Source organism: Ips typographus, linkage group LG14, assembly GCF_016097725.1.
Source record: "Ips typographus isolate SLU linkage group LG14, UJ_Ityp_2.0, whole genome shotgun sequence".
Taxonomy (NCBI): domain Eukaryota; kingdom Metazoa; phylum Arthropoda; class Insecta; order Coleoptera; family Curculionidae; genus Ips; species Ips typographus.
Window position 1 is genome coordinate 6481243 of NC_138435.1, and position 13764 is coordinate 6495006.

Genomic DNA, 13764 nt, shown 5'->3' on the forward strand with positions numbered 1-13764 from the left:
ATTAATACAATAATTATTATATATTATTATATACTATATAATTGTATTACCTAAAGACCGCAAAGTTGTTGGCCTTTCCAGTTCTTCAGAAACTCCACATGGATTCGAAAACTGCTGACCAAAATAAATTTGTTTTTGACATAAATGTTAATGTTGAATAACTGAATGAATAATAATTCCAAATAAAGTACCTACTGGGTGGTATTTATTGTGATACCGACTATAGCCTAAACTGGTCAATTATAGAAATGTGAAAGCGGATGAGTGAGCACAGGAGGAAAAAAATAGATACTGTCATTGCAAATAAGCGTACCTACTGTTATGAGTTTAATACACGACAGTGTATTAGAAGGCCTTTAATACACTATCATGTATTAGAAGGTCTTTAATCCACGCCAAACAGACGTATTAAACCTTCATAATATACCGGTCGTGGATAAATACATTTTTCAAAATATATTTAGGTACACAATTTGCAAGCGTTGTTCTGGCATAAAAGGATTCTTGATGAAATAGTAAAATTGATCAGAAATCTGCTTTTACCGGTCAAATTAACTGTCATAACTGTCAGACCTGACACCCTTTATTATCGAAATAACATTATTAAACACAAGCTCACATATTACAAAAAAAATGCATTATAATGTCTCACACAGAAACAGTAAAACAATTTATTAAAATAACACACACACATCACTGACAACTACAACTTTTCACAATCATCTTACTATACGTTTTCAAGATTGTATTACTGTCCACATTAAACAATACAGATAAGCTGGAAGTTTCATAAGGGGCACACGACGGTTTAGGGAATTGATCCGGATATTTCAGAGCCATCATACTCTGAATTATCGCATGATTGGTAGCTTGAGTAGGGGACTTCAAAGGAAAATCGCAGCTACCTTCGCAGTATCCCGTAGTAAACTTGTCTGGAGCAATCACCCATTTGTGCCATCCTAAATCTTTGAATGAAACTTCCATGGGCCGTAACATGCATTTGTTTTCAGAAGTTTTATTATTATCGGTGAGAAGGTCTTTTGTTTTTGGTGCTAGTAAGTATCTAGGAATCCTGATGTTTGCTGCTTCGTTTGATTGAAGGAAAGCTAGTAAAAACGGTTCGTGCTCTTGGTTTTGAAAAACTATGCCCGTAGTAGCTGGATGTAAGTTCTCTCCATCCCTCTGGGTTGTTATGTAGAGCGTTTGGTTGTTACTCTGGTTTTTGAGCCAACCCTTGAAGACTTGCGACACATCAATTGAAATCCAGCCAGTGAAATCTGCAGAAATGTTTTTCTGAGATACTTTCTTCATTTTGTTGCCCTCTTTTGGGTTCCGTGGTCTTTGAAACACTTTCAACAAGTAAGAAGTCGATGTAGGTACTTTTTTCTGGTATAAATTCAACTCAGCCCCAATCACTTCAAAATTGTCAGATATTTCCTTCATTGAAAATATGAGTTTTTGTTTTTTTCCCACTATATCAGCCTTTCTGTTGATGCAGGACATTGATATAATATCGTCACTCATTTCAGCTTTGAGGATCGAGTCTTCTCTTAGTTCATTTGTTAATGGATATAAGCCACGTTTTGGCCTTGTGGACGTTTCTCCTGATTGCTCATTAAGAATTTTGATCAAATCCATCATGATCTTGATGCTGTACTTTACATGTTTTTTCCCGGCTTGGGCCGATGGATCGCTGTCATTTATCAACTCTTTTTCAAAGTTGTCATGTTTCCCAGTAAATAAAGAGGCGAGTGTGCATACTCGCTGTGTATGGCTGGTACTTTGCCGAATTGCCATCATTAAAACAATCCATATTGCTAATGAGTTTTTCATCGTAATCTGCAATGAAAAAAAAATTTTACTTTTAAATTACTATTGAAGTAAATATTTGTCATATAACGCTCAAAAATAAAATACATATAATAAGTTTTTAAATATTGATTTTCAAAGATTGAAATTAATAAGTATACGTTATATACAGGGTGTCCGGATTTAGATTGATCTGACAAGAAAACCCCATTTCCCGGCTAGATAAAAAAAAAAACTAGTATAGGTACATGTCCAGAGGTCGATTTTTGAGAAAAGATTAATGGCAAAAACCGTATTTCGATATCTTGTCAGTTCGCGGCGCTAGAGGGCGTTTTTAAAATTTCGCCTATTTTGAAATGTCTACCTTTTTCTCAAAAATTTACCTAACCTTATTATTTTAAATTGAAATGACAGTTAATATATATATAATAATAAATCTTATAAATATTAACCTGCTGTTTTTTTAAGTACTTAAGTAAAGTGATATTATTTTTGCTCGTAATTCATACAATATTTTTTATTTAAATACATCATGATTTTACGTCTTTGGACAAATCTTGATATTATTACTTCTAATGGTAATTATGTAAATTAGGTGAATTATGCATTTCGAAAATAACAAGGGCGATTTTACGACGGCACCAAAAATCAGTTGAAATTCGAGAAATATCGATTTTTCAAGAAAACACGCACAGTTAGCTATAGGGGACCTTAATAATTTTCGATAGATATTTAAATTTTGGATCTACTGTAACCATAAGATAAGAGGTGTTTCATTTGATTTTGTCGAGTTATTACAGTTTAAAAATTTGCATTATTGAATAAAAAATGTGAGACATCCTGTATGAGCTAGACAATTTATCACTCCTGAATCATAAAACTTGATCTTTTAACAGACTCCAAGCCAATTTTCGTTAGTGAAAAATCATACAGGCGTTTGGTGATTAAACTTTAAAATTTGTTCTAGAAAATAACGAATATCTGAGAAACTCTAGAGTTTAGACATATTTAAACCTTAATAAAATTATCGCTTATTTTTTTTAAAATAAAGTAAAATACTCAATATTCCTTTTAAAAAATGCAAGTTTGATACTTTTTTTACTTTTAGGATTTACTTTTGGTACATATTGAAAATAATTTTTTCTACAAACATTCAATAATGGCATGCATAGTAGTCGTTTCCCTGGACAGCAAACGAAATAGTTATTTATGTATTAAGCGCAATAAATATGCTTTTAATGCGCTGAAAATGAAGTTTGCCGCGCGACGCGAAGCGGAGCGCAGCAATCATTCGAGCGCATTAAAGTCCTATTGTGCGCGTAATACATACAATATTTTTTCTACAAACAATGCTAAATATTTTAATACCACTAAACTTACTGCGTAGATTCTCAAAAACAGGATCAAAACTATGCACAATTGAATACTGACACCAAACTGGTGACACTGACATTTCCAATAATGGCATGCATTGTGCAAACTCATCAGTAAAGGGTAACTTTTCGTTCGAAAAATGCATCATTATTGAATGTTTGTAGAAAAATAAATGTTTAATAGAATTCTCTTAAAATTTGCCAGGATGGATGAGTTTCACGAACAAGTTAATTAACTATGATAAATTCATAACATCACTGACGGCGTAGGTAAGTCACATGACGCCTATTTGGTAGAATGTTGCATTGAACTTGAATTAAAAAATGAGTGCGGAAAATACTTTTTTCCGCACCAGTGCTAACTTTTTGCACTCATGTGCTTGCGAAAAAGTTGGAAAAACTTACCAGGCGAGTCAATAGTATGGAAAAAGACAAACACGTTTTAAACACTAACTAGATAGAAGTCACTTTACTCTTCCAATATTTCACGTAGACTAAGATAGTTCAGACTTCAGACGCCTTCCAAGTGATTTTATATTCTAGTACCGGCACGTCCCGGTAATAAAAAGTACCTGGACTTGACCAGGTATTGGGTTCCATAAATGGCTAGACGTTTTATTGTACTTCTTCTATTTATCTTTCTTCTTTTTTACTGTACTATTTTCAATAGCCCCTATAAAGAGGTTTTGGAAAAACCGTTATATTACTCTAAATGATAATTATATTATATTACTATAAAGGTCGGTATTTCCATCTGCTAATAAAGTTGCTAATAACTACGAGTATTTGGCCACTAAAGTGTATTTCAAAGATTAATTGTCCCTTAAATTAATAATCCCTATTTCATTGCAATTTTATTTGTAGAATTGTTATTTGGTGAATTGGTATTAAAAAGGAAGTTTTGTCATTGTCAGATTAGTCTGATTCATCTGTTCTGATCCGTCGTTACCCGGTACGTTATGGACGATAGTCAAATCAGTTACGGAAACGACTTGGCTCGACTGTCAATTTCAGCGGCCAATTGTTAATATTTAAAATTTATTCAAAATATGTTTTTTAATTTATAAATAAACACTTTTAATATGGCTGGACACACTTCTTTTAAGACTACCGTCTTAAACAGTCCGAAAAGGTGCAGAGTTACATTCAGTGGAAATTGTAGCAAACAATCCCTATGTAGATGCATCCAAATGAGCTTCCAGATTAAGTTATTGCAGGTTTCTTAAGTTTTATAATAAATGTCTAAAGTTATTATGTGTGGTTTACTACTAAATCAATTATTTTTGTTAAAGCCAAACATCTGCCAAACAAGCGTTTCAAATCAGTCTGTTTGGGTATGCAAGTCTCCTTAAGAGAATGCAGAATCCTTCTTGGGCTGTACTTTGATGAGGAGAGATGGAATATCACCTTGTTTAAAGCGAATATACCTTTTACATTCTTCGTCAAATAAGTTTTCTAAATCAAAGACGGCATACAATTCAGCCCTAATCTCATTTCCACTGGGATTTAAAGCTTTCAATAATAAAAATTGAAGATTGAAACAAAACAATATTTTCATTAACTATTTGGACCAATTTGTTTAAATACAAATTTTAAATAGTTAGTAGTAAAAAGTTTACGGTTGTTTTGTTATTTGTTTTTAACCCTGCTTACCAGGGCATTCGTTTCGTAACGCGGTAGCGGTGATCGATCTAAAAAACGAAAACTATTTTGAAATTTGTCAAATATCGTTTATGTTAACGTATATGGTTACCGATCGTTTGTCTGTGCGTTTTCAAAAACTGTCTATTATCTCAACTTATTTTTATTAATTTTTGTAAGTATGTGGTGACGGTTATCAAACAAAGACCTCATATTTCCATAACAACGCTGATAAAAAACTGGGATTTTATCGATGTCAACAACACTTTTGTCAGTAGTAAATTGTTCTGATTGGACGAAAATTCCCCGTTTCTATGATGTCACGTAAAATGTGCATTGGTACTTTTTTTGCAAAATGTTTCTTTTAGGCAAATAGTTTCTACTAAATAATTCTTTGGAAATCGTCGAATTATTTACTCTCAATCATTTTCCAAACAAAATTTTGCAAAAGACTTGAACGTCTCGGGATATAACTTATGAAAAAAACGAACGTCTCAAAATTTGTTTTTATTTTTTATTGATTTATTGAAACTAACAAAAAAATATGATACTTTACCATTTCAATCTTTTCCATTACAACATGGCAATATCATACTTTAGATCCGACGTTTCGGTTTTTGGTTATCATCATCAATTTTAATTTTTCTTATGAGCATATTATTGGATTTTTTTAATTAGTGCTTTTTTTTCTGATTACGGTGATGTATCATATGGTATGGTTTGATCTTGCAATTTTAAGGAAATAATAAAAATTATGTTTTTATTGTTGATAGAATTTAATTCAAATAATTAATTGAACTTTGTCATTGCAACTTTTTTCCTCTAAACCACAAAAAAGTCCGCGGTGGTTAAAGGAAACATTACCGTCAGAAAAACATCACTTCGTACATTCTGACAACTGTTAGGTACGTTAAACGATGTAGACTTACAACGTAACCTATTTTCTAATTTTGACAAATATATCTGAAAATCTGCGAAAATTAGAATTAAAAGTTTAAATAAATTTTAAAAATTTATATTCAATTTTTGAAAAAATTAGATATCTTGTCAGTTTGCGGCGCTAGAAGGCGTTTTTCGAATTTCGCCTTTTTTGAAAACTCTTCACAACTTTTTTGTTTATTAAAATATCGAAGTGAAACAAACAATTTCGCAAGGCACTACGTTTTTTTCAATAACTGACATAACGTTATTATTTAAAATGAAACTCATAATTGAATATAACTTTGAAAAAATGTCTGTTTTTAAACATTTACTACGATATAAGTCTATAGTTACTCTTACAAATAAATGAAATATAAAGTTAATTTGTAATGAGTAATGCGGGCTTTACACCGGGCATTTGATTCAAATAAGTTTGAGAAACTTATTCATAAAGCGACTTTCCAAAAAAGGAAGGAAGGAAAGGTCAAATTGAACGAGAGCAATTTATTCCCTATTAAAGGATGAGTATTTGAAGGTAAGTAATTTCAAATCATATACAGGGTGTCCAAAAAGTCTGGAATATTGCAAATATCTCGAAAACTGCTGATTTTATTTTTCTCAAAATTTGCGTCTTGTTAAAGTAAATAACAGCGCATGACGTGAGGGTGAAATGAGGTTCGCAAGTATACAGGGTCAGTCACAAAGTATACCAACTTTCTTAATTCAAACCTAACACACTGTATATTACTTCAGATTTTAAGAGTACTTATAAAGGCCAATTCAACGATATACGATTTTTATTTTTTTTTATTTTTTTTTATTTTTTTTTGATTTTTTTTTTTTGATTTTTTTTTTTTTGTACCTGCCTATAACAATGATAGGTGTAACAATGACAGCTAACGTCAATATAATGTTAAATTAATTGGCAAATTTTCCTATTACTTAAAATGGTGTTTTTGAGTGAGAAGGATACTTAAGATGTCAGTCTTTTCCTTCTCACTCAAAAACACCATTTTAAGTAATAGGAAAATTTGCCAATTAATATAACATTATATTGACGTTAGCTGTCATTGTTACACCTATCATTGTTATAGGCAGGTACAAAAAAAAAATCAAAAAAAAAATAAAAATCGTATATCGTTGAATTGGCCTTTATAAGTACTCTTAAAATCTGAAGTAATATACAGTGTGTTAGGTTTGAATTAAGAAAGTTGGTATACTTTGTGACTGACCCTGTATACTTGCGAACCTCATTTCACCCTCACGTCATGCGCTGTTATTTACTATAACAAGACGCAAATTTTGAGAAAAATAAAATCAGCAGTTTTCGAGATATTTGCAATATTCCAGACTTTTTAGACACCCTGTATAAAAGGCTTATTTGATTTTTCACTCTATTTGTTTCTTTAGATGCCCAATACACCTGCTGATTGGCTCAATATTGCGAAGGAGTTTGAAGATAAATGGGATATTCCAAATGTGTTAGGTATGGAAAACACATTGTTTTTCAGGCCCCTAGAAATGAAGGGTCAATGTATTATAATTATAAGGGATCACACAGCATTGTCCTTCTGGCTTTAGTATATGCTAAGTACAATTTTACGTACATTGAGGTAGGAGTAAATGGAAGAGTATCAGATGGAGGAGTACTTAGAAACTCATCATTAGCAAAAGCTATTGCTTATCTTATCTGGCCTTTAGTGTAGTACACTGTAAGCATGTACATTTATAAATTTATTTATTCAAATTAGCATTACATGTTTTCTTTCAGTTTAACAGGTAATTAAACGTATATTAAAACCAAGTAGTAGTCTTAAACCAAGTAATAATTAAAAATAAAATGCGAATATTTATTCTTTAGATTCAATCTTCTTCTCCTTGAGCCTTGTAAATTAATTTCATTATGTTTTTTCTTAAAGTCCATATTCACACAGTGGAGGTATAAAAATTCAAAAGGAGGTGAGTACTACCTCCATTTGTAATTTATTTTTTACTTACAAAGTGAAGGCATCTAGCAGTGTCACTTCAGCTGGTGATGTGGTTTGTGGAACATTCAATAATTCTAAAGCCCTTGTGGCTTTCTCCAAAATCTTTGTTGACTCAGATAAAGTCTTCCCTGCCTTGGATTTTCTGGTTTGCCTCATTTCACCAGATTGACTAGTAGAGAGTCTCTAGATGGTGTGGTAGGTGAAGCCAAGGGAGAGTCTAAGTTGACAAGTACTGCTTCTTGTGCTGGTGTTTCATTCAGATTTTGGATATCTCCATCAAATATAATTTCAAAGTTTGAATCGGAATTCTGACTTTCAAGGTTCTCTATTATTAAACTGGACTGACTTTCCCTTACAGGGTTGCTCTCATCAAGGAAGGACAGCAACGAATAGCACCAAAGAGTGGGTTTATATATTTCCTCTGTTACTGCTCCGCTAACCATACTCTTTTTTACTTTATTTTTTTCATTGGCATATTGAGTTCTTAGACCATTGATCTTTTTGCTCATATCTTCAAGGTTTGTGGCTTTAAATTTGCTATTAAACTGTTTTGTTATGTCTTGTAAAATGCGGAGCCTTTTTCCTTTATTCTTATAGTCCATGTGTTTAACATCATATAAGATTGGGCTTAGTTCATAAGCAGCTATAATAAATTTTGTTTGATCTCTTGTAAAGCAGTATTGTTTCTAAAAATGATTTATTAAAAGTCAAGCTTCTGCTATCTAATAAGGATTTGGTTTAATACAGTTGTGATGTGAAGAAATTATAAAATAATTAAATTGTTTCAAATACTTACATCTTTTCCGCAACTCATGTTTAAATTTTTGTATTTAGGTTGACTATTTATTAAATCCGTCAATCCCTCAAACACAATGTTTATTCTCAAATAAAACGAAATGGGTTGGATTTAGGTATAGGCAAGTAAATTGAAACGTATAGTAATTTTTAATACTCAAAATGATTCCGTCATGAAAAATGTGGGTTTCTATTTAAAAAACTTGAAATTTTTCATTTTTTTTAGAACCAATTTATGATATTTTTTTGACGACCCTGTATACAAATGAGTCATTACGCACCCTCAGTTTAATAAAACGATCCTTTATTTACAATAACCCAAAGTTTCATTGCAAAATGAATTACGGTTTTGACAGAGTACACAAATATGTTGAGCGTTGGAATCCAAATATGTAATAATATACCAGGTGTCCAAGAGCACCCTGGACATAGGAGATTAACATGGGAAAATGGTTTTGAATTTTTTGCGCCTGTACGGTTCAATTAACGGAAAAAACGCTTTAGATAAAAGTTGTAGAGCACATTTTCGGCTATCAACTCGTAATTTTTTCAATACCGTAGATTTGACCATTAAGACAAAAAACGGATCTAAAATTCGGAAATTTTAAGTCTCCCGCCAAGCGGTCGTTAAGGAAAGTTTATATCCAGCCGTGCTACCAACCTTTCAAAATCATAACAAATCGCTGTCAGTCATTCTGTAATCAAAACATTCAAAACACGTTTATTTAGTAATAATTTTGAGTTACTACCCACATACTGCGAAGAAAATACAAATAAATCGTGATAAAAACACTTTATCAGTAGCCACAGCCCAAAAATCTGGTAAGTTGCATTCATAACCTCATTCAATGTCTCTATTAAACTTATTTACTTTGTAGCAAAATTCTTAAAGAAAACACTGGTTTTGCTTGCAAATATTTAATGAGGATGACCGAATCACCTATCTCAAGCCTCTTCATAACACTACCAAACAATTTAAAGTGATGAAAACAGTGGACAATGAAGATCTTTGAAGATAAGTTTCCTACTGTACAGGGACAACAACAAAGGAGCCAAATACTTCCTTCAAAAGTGGTGTGATTTAGTTTCAATGTGCTTAACTTCATGGACTATCATCAGCGAGGGTCTTCACCAGTGTTGCAACTAAAACTTAAAATGATTCAGTGTTGATATCTGACTTAAATCTCAAAATTTGATGTGCCTGTGAAATGTGAATAATCTTAAACTGGCTATAAAACCTCTGAGAAACCCCTGCTAAGAAGAGAATATGGACTTACACAGTCAAATTATCAGTCAGTTGACAAAACTTTTTGTATATGGGTAGGTATTGTCGAAAAACCAACTTTTCAATTGAGCTATCTACATGAGCTGTTCTATTCTAGGTTTAGGTATTAACATTATAATTGTGTTCTTTTTTCCACACACTCAATTGTTCCAAATAAAACTTTGTACAGGGTGCTGCATTTTCGATGGTTTTACGGGGTACAGAGAAAACGGTAATAGATAGAAAAAAAGTAGCATACGTGTTCCGATCTCTTTTTCCGAGCTGAGATGACTGGCGAAGAGTGGGCTGCGCAAACTTCTTTTGTTTCAAAGATACGGGGGGCTTCTGAAAATTGGTCATTTTGAAACCTCCTCTGTATTTCATTTGCTATTAAAGTTATCAAAAAAGGAAAAACGGTTTCCGGTAGAACTTTTGACGTAGAATCCAATGCCGTAGTCAGTTTTTTTATATTACGTTTAGTTTCTGACATATGACACTAAGTTATATTTTTTTAAATGGAACACCCTATATATTTTTAGTTCATTTAATTCTGTTTATTTTTACCTTTTCAACGGTGTATTACAACATATAAGTTTGTAGAGGTTAATCCTGTTATTTAAAAAAAAGGACCTTTGCTAAGCTAAAAAAAGGCCAATATCTAAAATACCAAACAAAATCGGAAATCATATAAACTAACACATCAGAAAATTAAATATTTTTAATAAATCTTAGTAAAAATCTAAGTTACAAACAGTTCTATCGTCACTTTAATAAGAAAAGTGGCCATTTCTATTTTCTACTATTTTTAACGAGATTTTTAAGGTAGAAGTTGAAAAAACTGTTTATAAACGACATGTAACATGTTAATATGAACATAGCCAAATTTTGTTTCGACTGTGGGTATTTTATACATATTATTTAGCACGTTTTTGTTAAGGAAACGCTATTTTTCTAATTATCAAGATTAACGTTTACAAACTTATATGTTTTAATACACCGTTGAAAAAGTAAAAATCAACAGAATTAAATGAACTAAAAATATATAGGGTGTTCCATTAAAAAAAATATAACTTACTGTCATATGTCAGAAACTAAACGTAATATAAAAAAACTGACTACGCCATTGGATTCTACGTCAAAAGTTCTACCGGAAACCGTTTTTCCTTTTTTGATAACTTTAATAGCAAATGAAATACAGAGGAGGTTTCAAAATGACCAATTTTCAAAAGCCCCCCATATCTTTGAAACAAAAGAAGTTTGCGCAGCCCACTCTTCTCCAGTCATCTCAGCTCAGAAAAAGAGATCAGAACACGTATGCTACTTTTTTTCTATCTATTACCGTTTTCTCTGTACCCCGTAAAACCATCGAAAATGCAGCACCCTGTACACTGAACGTTTGTATTAATTATTTATTCACAGTTCAAGGTACAGTATACATTTTCTTCAAGTGAAAAGCTTAGGTACAATAGGTGGCAAAGAAAACTGGTCTTACCACATAAACAGTGATTGTTCCACAGATTGAGTGTGAGTGGGTGAACCTGTCACCATACAAGCTATGCTAAAAACAACTTTGTCTTACTAACCTAATGTTTGTTTGGATAATAGTGGAGTTCCAAATTAGCAAAGGTAGGTGAAATGTAGTGATTGAAAGTCTCTAAAGAGAAACAATTTGCTTCTAATTCAATACACCATTTCACAGGACATACCTTTACTAATCAAATGTGAACTCGAGTTACACATTACTTGCAAATAAACTATTTTTGATTAGTAGACATTTTACAATTATCCTTGTAGGTGAGTGATGTTCAAGTTAACTAATGGAGCTAATTAAATATCAATACTTACCTTACCCTGTAGAGATGGGAAAAAACATTGACAATCAGTTATAAAAAATGCCTTTTTATTAACATCATAAAATGTAAAACCACTTAAACATTATGGTGTGTTGATAACACTACAGAACAGAAGGATACAATAAAACTATCAGTCACATAGGTCACTAAATTGCATTGTTTTGATTACAGAATGACTGACAACGATTTGTTATGATTTTGAAAGGTTGGTAGCACGACCGGATGTAAACTTTCCTTAACGACCGCTTGGCGCGAGATTTAAAATTTCCGAATTTTAGATCCGTTTTTCGTCTTAACGGTCAAATCTACGGTATTGAAAAAATTACAAGTTGATAGCCGAAAAGGTGCTCTACAACTTTTATCTAAAGCGTTTTTCCATTAAATGAACCGTACAGGCGCAAAAAAAATCAAAACCATTTTTCCATGTTAATCTCCTATGTTCAGGGTGCTCTTGGACACCTGGTATAATATACATAAATGGGTCTGTACAATACGGTCATAAGCACACTAAAAATTAACAATTCAACAATTGTACTTACATAAATTCATACGCTAAGGACTTAGCATTTTCTGGCGGCCGGCTTGGTCACTTTCTTGTTGAAACAATTCTGGAGAATGGACTACTTAACTTGATCTTCTTTCCTCGAGGAGGGTCGACATCTCGACCTCTTGGTTCAGCTGGTCGCACTACTGTCGATTACCGCCCCAGAAAAACTGGTCCCAGTTTTATACAGTGTGACCCATTTAGAATGGAAACACCCCTATAAAATTTTAGGTTATTAACCGATTTCAATGATTTTTTTTTTTGAAATAATTAGGAATGAAATGTCTGTTACGGGAGAAAATTTTAAATATTTATTTCAGTTTTCAGGTCATATTACGATACTTTTTCTTGATAGAAAATGGAGAATTTTTATTAGCGATTTTTTTATTGAAAAAATTACTACGCCACTGGATCTATAGTGCTTTCAAATAGCTCTGACCAAAATTTTTTCTTTTTTTTTTTTTGATTTTTTTTTAATTTTTTTTTTTTTTTTTTTAGAAATTAATCATAATCATACATAATCAAGTAATAATTAATAATAAACGAGTAAATAGTAACACCATTTCTATGGCAACAGTTGATGCAGGGTGTTCTTTTGTGACCGTTAGCTTAGAGGATTTTTGAATTTTAATTTGTCATAACTTTGTTATTAATGAATGGATTTTCATGAAATTTTGGAAGGACTTAAACAGGTATTTGACAACCTTCCGAAGTTTAATTGATAATTTCTATAATGTATCAAATCCAGTGGATTTTCAAAATACTTTTCTGTTAAACAGTTTGATCGGAAAAATTGTTGTAAACATTCAAAATATATCCACTTGGGAGGACTTAAAATCTATTCTTCACCGAAATTTCGCTGATCAAAGGGATGAAGCTTGCTTAAATAGGGATCTAGTTATGTTAAGACAAAATCAAAATGAAAATCCAAACCAATTTTATGACAGAGTTCTACACTTATTAAACTTACTATGTTCTTATATAGATTGCCACGAATCTAGCGATGGTGGAAAAATGCTAAAGAAATCACTATATAACGATTTAGCTTTAAAAACTTTCTTATCAGGGTTAAAGGAACCTATAGGGACAACGATTCGTTGTATGAAACCCAGATCTTTAGCTGAAGCCCTTCAGTACGTTACGCAGGAATATAATAATCATTATTTCCAAAATATGTCTAACCGATTACCACACCAATCCACGCAGGTTATGAAAACAAATTCTAAACCCCAAGCTAATCATTTTAATCAGCAATTCAGAATGCCATTTGTTGCACAACCGCAACAAAATTTTGCATCATTCAATGCACAGACACCGCATAATTTATTTATGCCTAGGAGTAACTTCAACAGATTTCCTTCGCAACCCATCAATGTAAGACCAAATTTCAATAGAATGCCGCAACGGTTTCCAACAAACTCTCAAGTTTTTGGAAGGCCAAATCAATCAAACGTATTTAAGCCCAATCAAAACAAATCACTTCCAGCACCACAACCGATGAGTGTATGCACTTCAGGCCCAAAAGGACCTTTGTCTCAATATAATCGTTTTCCAAGGCCTAATTTTCAAGGAAATT

General features: G+C 32.2%; 1 protein-coding gene and 1 long non-coding RNA gene across 9 annotated transcripts in view; both read right to left on the bottom strand.

The window, feature by feature from the left end:
* Window positions 1-13764, bottom strand: part of LOC145737826 (uncharacterized) — a 297082-nt gene that overhangs the window by 155057 nt on the left and 128261 nt on the right. The window lies entirely within an intron of this gene.
* Window positions 694-13627, bottom strand: LOC145737746 (protein 60A-like). The gene is made up of 2 exons (XM_081992573.1): window positions 12184-13627; window positions 694-1839 (listed from the first exon to the last, which is right to left on the bottom strand). The coding sequence occupies exon 2, from the start codon at window positions 1831-1833 to the stop codon at window positions 694-696; it is 1140 nt and encodes a 379-aa protein (XP_081848699.1). The 5' UTR covers window positions 1834-1839; window positions 12184-13627.

What these genes read in the sequence shown, in the direction of transcription:
- LOC145737746 (XM_081992573.1), bottom strand. Translation starts at nt 1,833, where the DNA reads ATGAAAAACTCATTAGCAATATGGATTGTTTTAATGATGGCAATTCGG.